Genomic DNA, 19,729 nt, shown 5'->3' on the forward strand with positions numbered 1-19,729 from the left:
AGGACAGGGGGGAGGGAGGGGAGGGAAGGGAAGGGGGGAGGGACCGCGGGGCCGCGCCCGCCCCTCTCCCCGCCCGCCCCCTCCCCGCGTCTGTCGCGTCGCTCGGGCCCGGCCCGGCCCGGCCCCGGCGCCTCATTGTGCTTCGCCTCACGCCGGCCCAAGATGGCGGCGGCGCCCGAGAGCCCCGCGAGCCGCCAACGACAATAGAGGGAGGGACGGGACCCGCCGCCCCCCCGGCACCGGCCGCCCCTCCCCGCCGCTCCCGCCGCCCCCCGCCCGCCGCACCGCGCCCACGCCCCCGGCCCGGCCCGGCCGCCGCACCCCGCCCCGGCCGGCCCCTCTAGCATGGTGCGGGGCCGCCGCCGCCTCGTCCTCCGGCTGCCGACATGGGCGAGAGGCTGGAGCTGCGGCTGAAGTCGCCCGTGGGAGCCGAGCCCGCCGTGTACCCCTGGCCGCTGCCCGTCTACGTGAGTATGGCCCGGCCCCGCACCTGCCCCGCGCCCTGTCAGCGCCCCCGGCCCTGCCCCGGCCCTGGCACCCGCCGGGCGATCCCTCAGCGCCGGCCCTTCCCGGGATCCGTCGGGATGATCGCCCCCCGTGCGGGAACCCTCCCGGAGCCCCGGCCCCGGGTGCCGCCGCTGCTCGCCTGGAAGTCAAATCCCCAATTTCATTTTATAATTGGTTGACTAAACCGAAGGGCGGGGAGGAGGAGGACTGCTTAATGAAAAGTTTTCGTGTTTTCCTCTCGCTGGGCTCGTGTAACTGGTTAATAACCGGTGCTGCTGCGAGCGGGGTGGAATCCAGGGATTCTGGATGGGGGAATAGCGCTTAAATTATGGATGGCCTCGGGTGGTCGTGGGGACCCCAGGACCAGCCGCAGAGTGGGAATAAACAGCGGCCAGCGGCGCTTGTGGGTCTGGAGGCAGCGCTGGTGTCTGGGGCTGCCGCCAGTTCCCCTCCAGCCGTGCCCTTGGAGCTCCCCTTTTATTTATCCCGAGTAGAATTCGAGCCAGCCGCAATCCTCGTGCTTCCAAATAAAATGTCACTTGTCCTTGCTTAGCTACCGAGCGGCGTTTTTCCTTAACTTGCCTGACTTTCTCCCGAGCCCGGACGAGCGATGTGTGACCTTGATAACAATGTCCATGTTCAAATTAGTGACAATCCCACGAGAGCCGAAAGGCTCCGGGAAGGGTATTTTTGGATGTGTGTAGGCTTCCTATCAACCCTTGAGCAATTTCTCTCCCTAACTGCGTGTAGCCCCTCGGAGCACAGTTTGCGAAGGCAAAACGTCTCTCTATATGTTTACTTGGCGCAGGCACTGTTGATTATCCCTGCGTTCCAGGCTGTGCTGTTGTACGTGAGCCGTTTCCCGGCGAGAACACGCTGGGACGCACAGGCTGGGGCAGCTGATACTGCTGATGTTGTTGCTCGCTTTGGCAATCGCTTGTTGTGTGAGTGATTAGGAATATATCGCTCGTGGCAGGGGGAGACGGCTGCCTGCTCCTATCTGCCGCCTGCCTTTCGGGGCTGCTGCCGTAGCCGTGCTTTTCCAAAACATCCTCCATGCAGTGCTGTTCCCGGCGTGTCTCCCAGCACACACTGGTTAAGCTCAGCCTTTCCTGTTTGGGCAGCTCTGTCAGTGTTGGCGGGCGCGCGCTCTGCTCAAATTGTCAGAAACTGAAAGTACAAGCGATGACCGGGTTCGGTTTTCCTCGCCAAATATTAACTCGTGTCCCCTCCACCCCCCCGCTCCGAGCGGGTTGTGTGAAGCGGAGGTTAAAGATTACGCGGGATAGGGATTGTTCTGGGAGGGAGGGATGGTTTTATGTCTGTTCACAGAGATTCCTACGGGCTTCAAAACCGAAAAACCGAACCCCTCGCCCTTTATTTTAAGGGAGAAACCTGTGTTTTGCAGCATGGGAAATAAGGATTTAGTTGATTTGGGAAAACTTGAGCAGCTGGTTTTGAGGATGGCAGAATAAATAGAATTTCTTCTCAGTTAATCAGAAATGCGGATGGTGGTAGTGGGCGGGGGGGAGGGGGCTGTGATCCCCCATATACTGAGAAATACCACAAACCCCAAACATCCGGCCCTTAAACCGTCCGCTTGGCACTGCCAGCCTTTCCAGAGTAATTCCCGAGTGGATGTTTCACCGGGAGCCGAGCAGCATCGCGCCCCGGGGAGCTCCGGGGAGCGGAGCGCTGCGGCGCGGCCAAGGCGTGCTCGCACACACGCACGCCCCGGCGCTGGCCGCGGCTCCGGCTGAACCCTGGGGCTCTGCAAACAAATCCCTGTGTCCGTGGCAGCGCCTGGCCTGCTGACATCGTGCTCTGCTGAACTGCAGCCGCGCTTTCCCCGCGCTGGCGCGGCCCCGCGCTGCCGGGAGAGCTCGGCTCGCTTTGACGTAAGCAGAACATTTCTTAGTTTCACCGCCCGTGGTTCCGAGGAAGCAAGGTGGGATAGCTGAGGGGAAGGAAAATAAAAAAAAAAAACACACCACGCTGATTCAAGGAGTTTTATTTAGCAGCGTTCTGGTTGCTTCCTGTTGTACTCTCTGAGATGTGTTTTCCGAGGAGGGCTGTAGGGAAAGGGAACGGGAAACTCACGGTCCCGGCAGGTTATTTTTGGTGAGAGCAGCAGCAGTGGCATGGAGTCATCTTTCTCAACATCCGAGGCTCTGTAGTGTGAACCTGCTGCGTGCCCGGGCTCCGTGGTGTGATGTAACCCTGCCTTGAGTAACTTGGCTATTTTTATGCTCTTACTACATCTTAAATTAGCGGCGTCACTGTTGCTGCGTTGAAGGCTGGTCTCTCCTATTAATGGACGCCTGGGTTAATACCGTGTCTCTTTATTGCTGGGCTGCTGCTTCTTTCGCGTATAATAGGAAAAGTGGGGTCTCTCCAGACTGCTGAGTCCGGATAATAGCCCGGCTGACAACCCGGCGCTTGTTGGGATGCTAAAAGAGCCGGGGAGGCTGATGTGAAACATGTATTTCCCTCCGAGTCTAATTAGGGCCGTGGGAGGAGAGAGAGCGGCGGCGGTGGTGCAGCTCCAGCCTCCCACTGGCTTCCACACAAAACTGAAAGTGCGGCTCCTTCCCCCGCCTTCCGCCGCCTCAAAGGAAAGGCCACGGTGCCCTAATGAAGCCGTGGTGAGCCGTGCTGGCCGTGCCACACTGTGATGAGTAAGTTGAATAGTGCATGGTGAGTAATCTCTCCTCATGACTCACAAAATATTTTCTGATGTTGACCTCTGTTTTTGTGACTGCCCCGCTTAATCAGAGCTGAAGTGAGTGTACTCTTTTGTGTGCCGGTTAACTCCTCGGCTCCCACGTATCTGCCCCACTTTTTGCTGGTGCCAGGTTGTCAAGAGACCCAGGGATATGGTGTTAAAATTTTAATTTTGGTAGTACGAAAGATACAGGCCTAGATAAAGGAACTGTTTGGGCCAGAGACCAGAGTTAATGGATCTAACTGGTCTTAAATAGGCCACTGCTGGTAGAGGGTGGCATTTTCAGTCGTACTTCAAGTGTTGCTAAGCATTACTTGGTACTCATCATTTAGATCTGAAGGGTATGAGGAGTGAAGTCCCCTTGTTAAGTTTTAAGACTTGCACATATTTAGTTTTTTTCCCTGAGAATTTTTCTTAAAATGGTTCATTCTCTTGTCTCTGACTTCTACTATAGTTAAATTTGAATATGGATTAGGTTTAAATGTGGAGATTTTTCCTTTTATACCACAGTAAGGCCTGCCTGATATGTGAGGTGTCTCAGGTTGTACTTTGAACTCCTGACAAGTTCCTGTGTAGAATGGCAGGCTGTTGTGTGTGCAGGAGGGAGAAGGGGGTGGGGGTGTTGTGGGGTGGATCAGCTCTGCAGTCTGGTCTGGCAGGGTTCTGCTGGTATATCTGTGGCACCAGAGAGGGATTGCTTGCACAGGAGGTGCTGATAATTGCCCCCAAAATCGATGTTTGCTGGGCTGCACCCTATTGCAGCAGAGAGTTGGTGAATGTGGAAAAGCCTGTTTGTTTTTCTGTGTGTCAAAGAGAGTTAGGACACTGTGCTTCATTCATTTGCTCTCCTTAAGGCCTGCACTGCAGGTTGACAGTGCTCAGTGTCAGAGGGGACAGGAGACACAGCCAGGTGTTGAGGGAGGCCCTGCCTGTGCAGGGCTCTTGTGGCACCTTGTCCTTGGCCCTGCTGGCTGCAGGTGACTCGCTGCCTATTGTGTTCAATAGGGTGCAAGTCCCTTCCAGGTCCAGAATGAGCCATCTGCCTGTTGTGCTGTGATCCCTGCTGGGTGGCATTCCCATGGAAGGCCCTGCAAGTGTCCATGTGCATCAGGTTGTGGTGGGTTGTGTTCCCCTCTCCCTGTTGGACTTGCAAGGGCCAGTGGGCTGAGCTGTGACAGCACCTGGGAACTCCTCCTACAGCCCCTGGGTTGTACTCTGGGTATAGGATCACGGAATCATGGCTGGGAAGGAACCCTGAAGCCCATCTTGTTCCACCCCCTTCCACTGTCCCAGGTTGTTCCAAGCCCTGTCCAAGCTGGCCTTGGACACTTCCAGGGATGGGGCAGCCACAGCTGTTCTGGGCAACCTGTGCCAGGGCCTCACCAGCCTCACAGCCAAGAATTTATCTTCTGCCCTAGTTACCATATGGTAATACCATTTCTTTTCATCTACCATTTTTCTTCCCTTCTTCCAGCCTTTGACTCTGTCCCAGGAGGGGACAGTCCTGGTTGTGCCACTGTGCACATCTTACCAGGGTGAGGTGCCTCTGCCCTGAGCTGCTGGAGCTTAAACCTCCAAATCAGCACCTGTGATGAGAAGTCTGGCTTGAATAATTAATTTATTTGTTTGTGTTCCTCATCATTACTGCTGACTTTCCACTCAGCTGTGATGGCAAGAAAATTCTCATTTTCTAATTGAGTGTTGTCAGAACATCCCCCTGCACCTGGAGGTGTTTGTGTGGCTGCTACTGGGAGTAATGGGATACAAGCTTCTTACTACTAAATTTTGTACAGATGGGAGGGTGCAGGGTGTGGGGTTTGTTTTTTTTTTTTTTTCCCTACTGTCGAGATCCAGCTGATACCATTCTGTCACCAAAGGAATGTGCTGTGCAGGGAGACCTCAAGGGCAGGGTGTGTTAATGAAAATCACAGCCCAGCGGGGATTGTCACCTTTGAAATTAAAGATCAACGGTGGAGATGAATAACAAACCTTGTCTGAGAATTTAATCCTCTTTTTTGTTCGTGTCACTCAGCTTTCCTGGGAAGAGATTCTGTCATGCCTGGCTTTGACTTCGTAGGCATAGAGGCAGGTGTGGGAGTGCCATAGAACGGTGCTGTAGATGATTTTGGGAAGGACCTAAAGAAAACCTAAATTGTACCCTTGGGGTTGGAGCTGCCCTGCTGCTGAGGGTGGTCCTGTGCAGCCTGCCCTCTGCCACAGATCCATCCCCTGGGGTCCTTATTCCATACCCCACAGCCCTCCTGTGGGATGAGCCGATGGAAAACACGTTTTGTGCTCCTGGCTTTTCCCTGGAACCATCCTGAGCTGGAGGGGGAAGGTGAAGCCCCCCTGATCCTCCCTGAGGTCGGGAGTGTTGCTGCCTGGGGAGCTGTGTGTGGGGCGGCTCTGGGAACTGGATCGCTGGAAATATCTGGACCGGAAAAAAATGTTGCAGTGTTTTCAGAGGCGGCCCCCCGCCCTGCTCTGTGAAATGAGTCAGGTTCTGCCCGGGGCAGCCGGCCCTACAAAGGAGGCAGAGGAGGAAACTGTTGCTCTGCCTTCGCCAGGCAAAAACCTCCTCACCCCCTGAGTAATGGCCCAGAAATTCGGCAGAGTCCGGGGGTTTTCCCTGTTGCTTCAGCTTGTTGGGAAATGCTTGTGGGGATGACTAATCACTTAGAAAAAGCTTGTCTGCTGAAGGAAAGGTTTGAACATTGAGCACAGTTCCGATTTCTCAGCACCTCTGTCTCTCTGCCTGCCCTCCCCAGTTGTAAAACCACCTGGAGTGGGGAGAGCACGCAGCGTGAAGCTGGGAAATATTGACTCAGTCATTTCAAAAGCACTCGGGTTCCTCTGCTGCCCAGCAGATCACAGAGCTGGCGCAGTTACATCACTTTTCCTGCCCTTTTCCCCAGTGCCAGAGGGACTCGGGGATGTGCTCTTGGGGGGCACAAGAGCCCTACAGCGTTAATTGTGCAGCACGTGGGCAGCACAGAAGAGCAGTTTCCTTCTGGGCTTTACCCTTTGAAGTAGAACTTGCCCTGAGTGACAATCGGTGCTTGTTCAGTTCTCAAACTCCTTTGTTCCAAGCCCTGACCCGTTGGATACAAGATAAATCATGAGTTCAGTTAACAGACATTTTTTTGCCCAGTTTGAAAAGTGAAAGTTGGTCTCTTGTCTTACATCTTAAAGACCACACTAGTGTTTATTTTTTTTATATAACTGATTTATCTGAAAGGCAACTGTTGAAAGACAGAGTAGCTGTCCAAGACTGCTTGTTTTCCCCCTTTCATTCATCAGCAGATGAGTGAGGATTAATGTTCCTGTCCAGGCCAAAGTTCCAGCCCAGGCAATTCAAATTTATCTACCTAAAAATTCACCCATCAGCTCCAGTTGGACACAGCACTGAAAGCTTTCAGTGTGCCAAGGGAAATCCATGCCCCCACATGCAGCTCCAGCACTTGTCCTTCCTGGCAGCCTTATTATATATGGAGATGATTATCCTTTCAAGTCTCAGATACGGGACTGAATTGTGTTGCCTCTGGGAATTTAGGCAAAATATCTTACCTCTTGGTATGTGAGATTTATGGGGGATTTAATCACCCTTCTCCCCAGACATCCATATGTCTACTTTTGTACTCTTCCTTCTTTCTTTTCCCCCTTTCTCATTGATTTGCTTTTTTTTCTTCCTGCTTTGAGTTAACCTTTAACTGTCTGATGGAAGTTTTGCACTGTAATGATCAACACAAGGACCAGGGGTGGGGTGAATTTTTTGTGTCTTTTATCACAGATTGATAATCATAAATTGTCTCAACGTATTTTTGCTTCAATTAGTTTCTCCTTCCTAACAGAAGGGATCCAAATAGGGAGGAAAAGTTCATGTTGGGAATTGTGAACATATTTACTTTCATGGTAATTATTAAAGACAAAGCTAACTCTGAAGAGGAACAAGAAATAAACTGAATAGAAAAGTTGGCCACATGCTGCTAGAGCTATCAAGTAGGGACTATTTTTAGAGCATAGGAGGGGATGGGTATATTTTACAGCAGGAAATGATGGTTTCATAGATAGGAGCAGATCAGTGAATAATGAAAAAGTTCCTGTTCAGAGTATTTTGGTTTGTTTCATTTCACGAGTGAATGAGAGTTTTCTAAACATTTACACTGAATGGACTTCATAGTGTTGGATGAAAAGTCTAAGGAACTACTGAAGACAGATAAATGAAACATTGGAAAACTTTTCTGAACCAAATCTTCCAAAAAGTTCTGAATTAAGTTTCTTAATAAAAATGAATGGGTTTTAATAGTGCTTGTTATTTTCTGTGTCCTGTGCAGGCCAGTTTCTTGAGGTTTTGTCAATGATGTGTCATTTACTTTTTGGAGCTCAGCAATATTATTATTTGACACTTGTAAAATTCCAACAGCTGTGAGCTTTTGAAACTTCTCATTCATTCCTCAGTGGGATTCCCACTAGGCTGCAGGTGGTTCCCTCTGGTTCCCACATCTCACAAGACCTGGGAGATCAGGTGCTGGCTCAGAGTGGCCTCTGACCTCTGGAGCTGGGTTTGGAGTCTTTGTGGATCTTGGCTTCCACCCCTGCTCATTACAGCAAACACTCATTTGAAATTCTGCAATCTGTGAAGAGTGCATTGTAACACTGTAGGGTCCTTTATAAGTCTAAAGTAAAATGGCTTGTGGAAATGGTTGGTGGCTGGAAGTTGATGTCTGCTGTTCAGAACCTCCCTGGATCACTGCACTGCTCCATAAGTTGAAGCTTTGAAAGGAAAACCCATATATATATATATATATATAGATAGATAGATAGATAGATAGATAGATAGATAGATAGATAGATTTTTTTTTTTTTTGGTACCTTGCAAAACTCCATGCCCAGTGAGCTTCAGAAAGAGTACAAAATTTTACTGCTAATTTCTGTGATGTGGGATATTTATGTGTGTTAAGTAGGAACAGAATTTCTGAGCTGTCCAAGGCTGAGTTATCTTTACAGAATATAAAGTGTTTATTTAAGCTGTTGTCTCACCAGTTTTCCCTGCAGGACATGGGGCTCAGGCTGTGCCATGAGCTTCCTCCCAGCTCCCACTGAGGGTGTGGGAAGACCTGGGTTTGAGAAGGAGATGGTGGCTGTTTTCAGCACCAGCAATTTTAGGGTTGATTTCTTCCCTTGGGTTCTGTGTGCAGGGTTGTTTCTGGCAGTGTGGATGATCAGAGATGTCTTGTGCTCCCCTGTGCTGCAGGGGTGGGGTATTTCCCTGCTAGCACAGCTGGGGCTCCTGGGGAGGTGCAGCTTTGTGGCTGGGACATCTGCAGGTAGAAGTAACTCTTGTCATCTCTGTTCCCTTGTGCTGAGCTTCTCTCAGCCTTGGAGCAGTGTTTGTGAACTGGGCTGGTTGAAAGGGAGCTGAGCTAAAACCTCACCAAGGTTTGGTTTTAGTTCAGGCCTCCCCTGCCTTTGCTGTGTGAGACACAGGCACTGCTGGCCCAGAGCAAGAGGTGACTTTTGGGGAAGTGGTGCAGGGCAGGTGGCTGGGTGGGGTTGAACTGGCTGTGAAATGGTGGCAGGGCTGCCTTCCTCTGCTCCAGGGAGTGAAAGCCCAGCAGTTCCCTCTGTCCCAGACAAGCAGGGCTGGGTCCTTGTGCATGTGCACATGGGATCACCACAGCCTCTGCTCCCTGCCTGTGTTGTGGGCAGGGTGTTCCACTGCCTAAAACTCACCTGGGAGGGCAGTGGGACACTCCAGTGAATTGCTGTGTTACCAGAATCATTGCATTCCCCTATGTATTCTGTTTATGTTAGAATACATTATGTTATGTATTCTAGCATAAACATTATTTCAATCTGGCTTTTTGCATAGTGGAATTTCTTCTTTTGTCTGGCTCATCCTGCTGTGGCTGTCCTGTGTGCCTCCAGCACTCCTGCAGGCTGATTGCATGTTAATGGATTGACCCAGCCCCTCCTGCAGTACCAGGGGAACCATTCCCTCCTGCATCTGTGCAGTGTCCGTAGCAACAGTTGGGATTGCTGTGTGCAAAGGCAAAACTGTAACTGTGCTTGAAGTGGCAGCAGTGAAAGTGCAATCCCTGTTGCAACCATGCTAAATGATTATCCAGAGCAGTCTGGATCTTCTTTCTCAATGCCTGTTTCCTATGTTAGTTTATTTTGGACCTTGGACCAACCTTTTCTTTTTATTTTAATGTCCTTGTGTGGCCACTAAGGCGGCCATGGTGACCACAATGTTTTCCACTTGGTTTTGTGTGACAGTAACCTAGAAACTACTGAAACTACCTCAGGCTTGTCTGCCTCCTGCTGTGTGGGAGATGGGCATCCAAATGCAGTGTTGGGAGATCTTCCTTCCCTTGTCTTTTCTTCCCTGAAACTGGGAGGAAAAGATGGTTACAAGGTGTTCTCTGCAGGAGATCTCTTTTTATACATTCTAATAAGAATGTATTCTTGTGAATGTCCCTATGCTTTCTTGATTAAGGGAATGACAGTAATTGGGTGGTTCAGAGGAGACTGGTCCTTGTCTCTCTTGGTAAGAAAAACTGTGCTATGGTTGTTGCTAAGGAAGCTAAAATGACACAATCTTGATTTGGGATAAAATCTGGTAATGTTAAACCAAGTCCTGCTATCCAATATGGAATACTACATGGAGCAGGCTTTCCCTTGCTCAAGGCTTAACTGGCATTTGAGCACAAGGCAAACACCTGAAAATGCAAAGTGGTGGAAGGCAGAGCTGGCAGGACGTGGAGCCTGAGATCCTCCCTTCTTGAGCAGCTCCTGGCTGCTGCAGTGGCTGGAACTGCTTTGGCTTTTCAAAGACTCTTGTGACCCTCTTGTGTTCAGGTGTGTTGGCCATGGAGGTGCCCTGGGCAGGGGGACTGTGCTGGTGAGTCTCTCTAGGTGGGTTAAGTGAAATGAAACCCTGTGGGAGGAGGCATACAGACCTGTGACAGGCTGAAATCCCTGGCTTGTGAGGGCATCCAGGTGCTGTGCAGAATGCTGGATCTTTCCTGGCTCCCAGGGAAGCTGCAGCTGCAGTGGCTCTTGTTGCCTTTCCTGGTGTCCAGAGAAACCCTTATCATCCTCCCCAGATGGAAGGAGGCAAGGGGCTTGAAAGAGGCACTTGTCCCACCAGCCTTCTGCAAGATTGATTGGCTTTTCCTAATCCATCTTTTTGATCTCTGCTAACCATCTTGTCTGCAGCTGTAACATCCTCTCCTTTGGATTTATGGACTGCTGCCTGGGGAGAGAGAGCTGCCACTGCAGGCAACCGAGCTGTTGTTTAAACCCAGGGGCTGGTGGGACTGACCTCCTTTGTTTTGCAAGTTAAATGGGTCATGTGGAGATCAGAATTTGGCAAATCCCTATGACTTCTGTTAATCCATGAGTGGGGTCAGTGTCCAGGATTTGGGGAGGGGCTGGTGTTACATGGGAGGGCTGGAAGTGTATCCAGTCAGGTCATTAAATGGTACACAAGGTTGCCATTGAATTATTTGTTACTGGCTTGTTTCAGCTTTGGTTTTCACACATCTGGTGGAAGCTGTATCAGATCTGTCCCTCCTGCTCTGCCCCTGCTTGACCACAGCTGCTTTTCACATTTCTGAAGAGCTGCTTTGGTCACCTGGCCTGGTTTTAGGGGAGGAAGCATGGTCTGGTGAGCCAGAACTGGCTCTGAAAGGGCAAGGGTTGGTTTGCTGTGGGACAGTTTAGTCTGGGCAGCCAAAACTATGCCCAGAAATGTTCCTGCCTATGAAGAGGAGACAAGGGGTCATAAAAGTCTCTGTATGGTGCTGGGAGAGTGAAAGATTGAAGGGGCTGTATTTCTTTTTTTTTTTTTTTTTTTAAGAACTTATGTTTTCAGACCATTTGTTTGCGGCTCAGGTCTGCAGGCTTTTTGGGGTACCTTTTCACTACCTGTGCTGTGTAGATGATCAGATCTCACAAAGATCTCCCTTTCAGAGAATTATGGAATCCCAGATTTGGGTAGGAAGGGACCTTAAACTCATCCAGTCCCACCCCCTGCCGTGGCAGGGACACCTTCCACTATCCCAGGGTGCTCCAAGCCCTGTCCAGCCTGGATGAGGTGTAGCTTGGCATATGGGAAAATAAAATTTAGAAAAATATGGTGTTCACCCTCAGTCCCCAATTTAGGCTTACCCCAAGGCTAAGCACAGCTTCATAAGAAGAACTCAAATAAAAAGGATGTAAATCTGGAAGGGCACTGGGGTGGTGTTTCTTGCCTCCAGGCAGTGCTGGCTGCCCAATTTAACTGAACAAATTCTTTGTGTTTGAGGATGGAAACCAGAACATTCAAAACTGTTGCTTTAGGTTATAGATTCGCTTTAGACTATGGATTGTTGCACCGGGGGTTAACTGCTCTGTACAAACACACCCAGGAGTCTGGGATATGGTACTGGAACTCAGAATTAAATCAAAATCTTGCCATTTAAGTATCTTTAGAGATGTTAGTTTGAAGATTTGATATAACCAAAGCAGCCACACCTGGAGAAGGGGAGTGTAGGGCTTTGTATTCACGGGGAATTACAAACTGTTCAACAGCCAACTTGTGGCAAAATTGTTGCCAACTCTAAGTTGTACCCTACCTTGCTCTTAAAGAGTGTTCTGTAGAAATGTCTGATTTGGCTGTTTTTAGTAGGAATTTGGTGCTTTGTAGAAGAAAGTTGTTCACAGATTAGTGAGCTGTGGCTGGTGCTGATCACGTCATGCACACTGTGATCTCTTGGGGCTATTATTGGGGTGTTATTGGGGCTGCTTTAGTTTTCTCACCCTGGTGGCAGAGGAAGAGCTGTGATTGCTGCTGAGTCCTGAATATCCTGAGCTGGAAGGGACCCTCAGGGATCATCAGTGCAGCCCCTGGCCCTGCACAGCCACCCCAACAACCCTGAACATCCCCGGGAACTCCTGGAGCTCTGGCAGCCTTGGAGCCATTTCCTGGGGAGCCTGGGCAGTGCCCAGCACACTGAGTTCTGGTCATATTGGTGATTTTAAAATTTGATTTAACAAACAAAGAATGTGATTATAGAAAAGGATAATGATTGCTTTAATATACATATTTGGAAAGAGCTTTTGGGCACTGTCTTATTTGGCTTTCAAATGACATATTAGGGCTTCTCATACCTGCCAGATACAGAAGGTCTTTTTTATGAGGAGGTGAAGGGAATGATTAAACTCTTAAAAATTGCTCTGTGGTCCAACCTCCATGGCCTGAAGGGCGACAGGAGTTGGTGTCTGTAGAAGGACTCAGCTCTGTGTGTGTGGGACAGGAGCTCTGTGTGCTGGGGCTCTGGTATGCTCAGTTACAGCAGTGGGGCTGTTCCTGGCTCCAAACTCTGCTCAGAGTTGTGGGAATGTGTGGTTGGAGAAACCTGTTGTAAGAATCAGAAGGGTGAAGCTGTTCAATCCTGCTGGCTGAAACTGTGCTCCACTTTTCCACAGATTATGTTGGATACTCTTTGACGTGACTTTTGACAGCATCTGCTTTCTTTCTGTTATTTTTTCCAATGAAATATCTTGGCAAAAACTATTGAACTTTCTCTGGGAACTCACGTTTCAACTTAAAATTCAGCGTTTAGGTTGAAGACCAGAACTCTGTGAAAAGTTCAGCTGAAGAGGGTTGGCTGCAATAACTCAATGTGTGTTTAAGCTTGGTTTGTTTAAATCTTGTTGTGAAGAGCTTTATGCAGTCTCAATAATTACTTCAGACTGTAACTCTTTACTTTAAATACTTTCCACATTAAAGAGATAAGGTTGGTTGTGAAAAGCTTCCATTTATGTGGCTCAGAAGATTCCAAGGGCCTCTCAGAAAACATAAGTACAGGAACATTGGAAAGTACACACAGGGCAGGAGCAGCACGTAGTGTGCTCCATCCCCTCCAGTGCAGGGAGGAGGGAGAGAGGGAGGGAGGGCAGCCTGGAGCAGGAGGAGGGTGAATGGAGCTGCTCTTTGTGACAGGGAGCACCGTGGTGGCATCATCTCATCTCGTGACTGGGAACAGAACACAGAGGCTGCTTGAGCCTGGGCCAAAAGGCTCCTGCACATGGGATTCCAGCACTGATGCAGTGTGTGGGAGGCTCTTCCCAGGAGCTTCCACTGCCAAAGCCCTGTGGGTGTCAGAGTCCAGCACGACACACGAGCACAACCTGCCTGCAACCTGAGTCATGTGCACTGCAGCTGGGAAAAAGAATAGAAACCCCCTGAACTGAACCAAAACCCCCAAAGTCAGACCTCTGGCTGAAGGGGAAAAGCTTCAGGCCACCTTTGGGGCTGCAGGGGTGGCTGCTGGCTGAGCAGGGTAAGCTTGATCAGCAGAGCAGGAACCACCATCCATCCTCCCAGGCTGCTGGGTTCAGTGTTCATCCATCCCAAGGATCTGGGTTAAAGCTGCTGCTCCCAGCTCTGCCCTGCACCACTGCATCTGCTTGGGCTGCTGATGGAGCAGGGTCAGGATTTGGAGGGGGGGCTTTCTGTGGGAAATGGATTTGTAGAGAATTTTAGAAGTTTGATAGAAGGTTTGTATAGGATGTATTTGTACTTGAACTTTGAGATAAAAAAAAAATGCTGACTTAGAAATGCCATGGAATAGGACAGACATTGTTGAGAGAGAAATAGAACTAGGAATAAGTTTCAAAGGGTGGCCTTACAAATAAGACAGGATGCTTTAGAGAAATAGAACTGTGAAAGATGCATTGTAGTAGGACCCAGTAGGGGAAATTTTAGATATTGGCTTTGAGGTATTTGCAGCATGGTGTGACAAAAACTGATAAGTCAAGAAATGTTTATAATGGATTGTAAGTAGGAAATAGTTGGCTTCTAATTGTGATGGTGTGAATTATAACATCTGTATTGTTTCAGCTTTCACATGAGACTAAAAATAGAATAAAAGTTCTTAAAACACCTCTGAGTTGTCTCATCTCTGGGTCAGAAAAGAGCATAATCCAACACTTTCTACTGCATTTGTGTTTTGGTTGCCTCAGACTCCCTGCCTGTTGTCATCATATTTCAAAGCTCTCGTACTTTCTCAGTGATTTCTCATGGGCAGCTCCTCACAGCACTGACTCCTTCACAGCCAACAAATCCAACTCTCTTCACAGCACAGCCAACCCACTCTTTTGTGGCACTCTTATTGGACACAGCTGTGGCCTATTAAGGGCAGGCCTGTTCCTAATCTTTGGTGATCAGTACAGCTGCAACTCCTCAGGTGTGAGACTACCTTCTGCACTATTTTCTTACATTCCATCCCTCCACAATTCCCCCTTTTCTTTTAATTACAAAGTTGCAGTATCTTTAGAAGGACATGTTTGACTAAATTGATATTATAACATTCACATATCTCGCTTAGGACTAACAGTATACAAATGCTCAGGCAACACATCACAGTAAGAACATTAATTCTTAAGTTCTGATTTGGTTTTGCTTTTCACAGTCTAGAACATCAACCTAAGGCTTTTCATAAACTAATGTTGTGTTTGCTCTCTTTTGCAGGGCCCTTTGCAAAAGATAGTGAACACAGTACAAACATCTTTTTGTGTAATTTCTGTTTAACTTTGGAATGTGTCTGTGCACTGACCTTGATTAATTACTCAAATTTACATTACATATTATCAGAAACTCTTATACTTACACTTCTAGAATATTGACAATATCAACAGCTGTACAGCTTTATAAGACAACTCACAAGAATAAGTTAAAGGCCATATATTAGGGTAGTAACAAATCAACAGTTACATAATTTTATCAATAGCTATGTGACTTGAACAACATTGATCTAGTATCTGTCGAGTGTACTTATGGTTATGGAATATAAACTTTCACTTATGCCAAATCAAAGATTAATAGTTGCAATTCACAAACAAAATGCATGTTTCATCAGCAAAGGAATACACCCTACTGAATGATAGAGCTACTCTGTCCCCAGATCCAATGGCTGTTTTACTAATTCTTGTCTTCGTTTTACAGTTCTCTGTTGTATTAGTGCTCTACTGCAAGCCTCTCATGCCCTGCTGTTTTCCATGTAGATGAAGCAATCTGTTCTTCTCTCGATATGTTATTTCCCATTGTGTCCCCAGCAGCTCACCTGTACTCCAGGTGTCCAAGCCTGTCAGGTCCGGAGCAGGCAGCATCCCCTGCTGCTCTCAGGGCTATGCTGGGCTCCATCTCTGGCTGCACCTCGCCCTATAGCCCAATCCCAATCACATCAGGTCACTGTGGAGATGGTCACTGTACAATTTTAGAAGGCTTCTCTTACATATTGTCTGTGCAGCTCTGCCTCTCAGAGCTCTGTGTTGCAGCTTGTGTCCTGCTGCACTCACTGCCATTCTGGGGGAACCCAGCACTGCCCTGTGCCTCTGTGGACTGCAGCCATACCCTGGCAGGGGGGTGCAGGGCTGGCTCCAACATGCCAAATAAGTGTGTAGCATCCACCCCTCACACCCAGCACGCTTCTTCTTGGGGGTGGTGTCTCATACATTGTCCAGACTTCTAGGCTCTGAGGTTTGCCTGCATTTCTTTCAGGCTCAGGTCTGCCTGGCTACAACTCATCTGGATTTTTAGGCTCCCAGGCTCTTGGTCCACCTGCTCAGCTCCTAAGCTCTACCATCTTATTTCTCTTAGGTCTGCAGTCATCTTCCTGACTCACCTTGGGATCACATTGCTTAATATTTAAGTCCTTTTTACCAAACCACCACAGGATCACCTCCTTACTGCTCTCTCTACAGTTCTCTGCCCAAATCACCATGGGATCACATCAGAATCACGTCAGGCTCACCAATTGTTGTCATCATATTTCAAAGCTCTCGTACTTTCTCGGTGATTTCTCATGGGCAGCTCCTCAGAGCACTGACTCCTTCTCCACAGCCAACAACCCCAACTCTCCTCTCAGCACAGCCAACCCACTCTTTTGTGGCACTCTCATTATTGGACACAGCTGTGGCCTATTAAGGGCAGGCCTGTTCCTAATCTTTGGTGATCAGTACAGCTGCAACTCCTCAGGTGTGAGACTACCTTCTGCACTATTTTCTTACATGCTATCTCTCCACACCTGCCAGTGCCATGTCCAGTTGCCTGAACACAGATGTGATGCTTGTTGCTGTTCAATGTCTTTTCTGATTAAATCATACAACCATAATGATGAAACGGGGCTGGAAGTTTCTCTAAGAAAAGAGAAGCTGCTCTGTAGTCCTTTCAGTTATGTTTCCCCCTTCCCTCAATTTTCCACAGCCAGCTCTGCTTTGAAGAAATGTAGGAGATCCTACTGGATTAAAAAAAAAAATTATTTTATTTAATTTTTTTTGGCGAGATTTGCTGGAGACCTTGGGAGCTTCTCTGCTCAGGCAAAGTCTGTTTGAGAGTGAAGTAAACTTGGGAAGTGTTTCAGCATGGGGAGCTCAGCAGCAGTAGATGTGGAACTGGTTTGGATTTCTTTATTCCTAGATAATGTCACAAACTAAGCTCAAAGGCCCCTTCTGCCTGGAGCTTCCATATGAGGTTTTGCAAAGTCACTTCAATTGGCTGATCTGTAGTTGTAGAAGTGAATTGTGATTTATTATTACTATTTTTAGACTAATTTTTTTAACCCAATACAGAAGAATCTGTAAATTAAACATTTTTGTCGCTTATAGAGGTGTTTTCATGAAGACCTGTAGGACCAGGGGTCTCTCATGTGCTCTGCTCACTCTGCAAGTGTCCAACCCCAGCAGTGGGGAATGGAACTTCCTCCCAGAAAATGGTTAGGCCAGAATAAGCCTGAATTCACTTTTCTGGTATAATGTGCTTATGTTGATAAAGCAAATTGTGACTCTGCAGGAACACAGTTTACTGGGAGAGCTGGATCAGCCCAGGGGGGCTCTGCTGGGATGATTCTGCATGGAGTGAAACATGAACATTTCTGGGAGATGTTTATGGATGAGCTGCTGTCCTGGGTTATTCTTACACTTGGCAGATAAGAAATGAAAAGAAAGAGAAGTTCTCCTCCCTCCTTGTCCCCTCCTTTCAGTGCACAGAGAAAAGAGGAGACAACACATTCTCTTTTATTTGTGCACTGAGAAGCAGGAGCAGGTTTTAGTTTGTTTCCCTGGTTTCTAGGCCAACACTTATCAAAAGAATTGCGTGACATTCCTGGGAGACTGGGTTCTGGGTGCTGCTGTTTTCTCTAAGCTTTGGGCTGTCCCAGCCCAGGAGACTGGAGGAAGCACAGCCCCAAATCTGTTCTGTGGTGTTTGGGGTGCTGCTGTGGCAGCAGCAGGTTGTTAAATGTGGCCAGGGCAGTGCTCAGCTCCAGGCTCTGTGATCCATCCCAAGTGTCCTGGCTACTGTTGTTGGCTGTTTTTCCTTCTCTGTGTTGTAGCTGGAATAATTTGTTTTTTTTGGCTTAGTCTTGCTCGTGACTTCTAGATTTGGAGTTACCTTTTTGTCATCTGAAAAGAAGAGCTTTTTTTTCTGGTAAAATTGTGTTCTCTCAGAGCTTTAGTACAGAATCCCAGCCTGGTTTTGGTTGGAAGGCACCTTAAATATAATTTAGTTCCATTTTCCACCAAACCAGGGTGCTCCCAGCCCTGTCCAGCCTGGCCTTGGGCACTGCCAGGGATCCAGGGGCAGCCACAGCTGCTCTGGGCACCCTGTGCCAGGGCCTGCCCACCCTGCCAGGGAACAATTCCTGCCCAAGATCCCATCCAGCCCTGCCCTCTGGCACTGGCAGCCATTCCCTGTGTCCTATCACTAACTCCCCATATTAAAATTTCCTCTCCCTTCTGTTTATGAGCCCTTTAAGGCACTGGAAGAATGGCAGACCTCAGAAATTCTTGCCTGAGATTTTTAACTAGGCATTGAAAGGGCTGTGTACAAATTTCTTGGAATGAGAACTTCTGCAGGCCTGGCTGATCCCAAGTGCATGAAGTGGGAATATACAAGGGAAAATGTGTTTCCTCCTGAAAATGGGAAAGCTGAGATAATGATGGAAAATGCTTCCATTTGACTCAGATCATGTCCTTCCATGTCTTGAAAATGAGATAATCCAACCATTTGCTGTTATCAACCATCAGTGGTTTTCTTCTTGCCTTCCCTTCCTTTCCCTGCCCCCAGTCCTCTGCTTTGTTACCTCTCTCTGCCCTATGCTACAGAATTTCCCCTGGTAACTCTACAGAAATGACATTTCTGCAGCACAAAGCAAGGGAAATGATTTGAGGGAGCCTTTGCACTTGTATTTCTGGAAGGGCTGTAGATACAAGACTCCTAATTAAAAGGTCAAAGCAACTTGCAGAAACAAATGTCTAAATATAACCCCAGCTTTGTGCAGATGGACTCTGGTAACTAAGGCTGGATACATCAATGTGTATGAGGAACTCCTGTGGCTTCCCTAAAATAGAACTTTTTTGTACAATGGTGCATATAAATGCAGCTCCAAGAGCTTTTTTAGCATGAATTTGTAATAACTTGTGCTTCTGTTGCTCCTGAATAAACTCCCAAATGAAATCAGCAAACCTCCATGTCTCAGCCTGGTGTGGGTATGTGATGCTCAGGGTTTGGTGTGTTTTGGCTTTCAGTTCATGAGCAGGGCTGCATATCCAGGCCTTTTGCTGTTTGCTCTGAGGCTGTTTTTCCTGCACTGACATCTGCTCCCACTGTTTATTGGATGCTTTATTTTGGAAAGCCATTCCCTGTGCAAGAATCTCACTGCCCATCTGGAGCTGGGAGCCTGTGCCAGATGCTGGGCCTAGGGAATCAGCTGTTCATTGGCAAATTGCAGGCAAGTACCTGCTGCATCCCAACAATCCCAAAGGCTTCAGTCCCATAATCCCCAGCCACACAGTCCCTAACTGCAGGGAATGACAGAGAAATGAGTAGAATGACAGTTCAGTCAGAGACACTTAAAAAATTTATTTCCTTAAGCCTTATTTTTCCTTAGAGGGCTCATTTTGATGGCTTTAATGGGTAGAATTCAAAGACTCCTTTCCCTGTATGCTTGACACCTGTATCCTAAAAAACAGTGTGTTTTTAATTTCTGTAAACTCCTGAAAAACAGCACCTGATGTGTCTTTTTTTGTTTGTTTGTTTAATTTCAGGACAAACACCATGATGCTGCTCATGAAATTATTGAGACAATTCGGTAAGTGCTTGGTGCAACCTGCCTGGGACCCTTCCTGTGCCTCACTGCAGCTCTGGGAATGGATGGCTGGAGTCAGGGCACACAGGAGGGCAGCAGTTACCATTTAGCAGCTCTGAGTTATTTTTCTAAGCTGAATTTGCTGCAATACAGAGCTCCCTGCCAAAGAGATTTTTGTTTTATCTTGCCATATTCCATTCTGTTGTGAACAGAGTTCAAAATGAGTGCTGGTGCTCAGCTTTAATACTTGTGGCAGTTGGTATTTGAGCTGTGGACAGACCAGGTTAAGGGAACATCCTTGGCTTGCTGTGTTATGTCCTGATCTTGCCTCTGCCCACCCTCTCTGTTTCCCCTGTTGCTG

At 48.2% G+C, this 19,729-nt stretch overlaps 1 protein-coding gene across 8 annotated transcripts in view; it reads left to right on the plus strand.

The window, feature by feature from the left end:
- The first annotated feature begins 214 nt into the window (after positions 1-214).
- Positions 215-19,729, plus strand: part of DOT1L (DOT1 like histone lysine methyltransferase) — an 89,790-nt gene continuing 70,275 nt past the window's right edge. For 4 of the 8 annotated variants that reach the window (XM_084221301.1, XM_084221302.1, XM_084221303.1 and 1 more), the window contains exons 1-2: positions 215-467; positions 19,328-19,371. In XM_084221301.1, the coding sequence (XP_084077427.1) occupies positions 387-467; positions 19,328-19,371 (125 nt within the window). In that variant the 5' untranslated portion in view covers positions 215-386. The remainder of the gene's footprint in view (positions 468-19,327; positions 19,372-19,729) is intronic. The other 4 variants (XR_014616732.1, XR_014616733.1, XR_014616734.1 and 1 more) reach the window with 1 other exon arrangement.

This window comes from Fringilla coelebs, assembly GCF_963513975.1.
Source record: "Fringilla coelebs genome assembly, chromosome: 24".
Taxonomy (NCBI): Eukaryota; Metazoa; Chordata; class Aves; order Passeriformes; family Fringillidae; genus Fringilla; species Fringilla coelebs.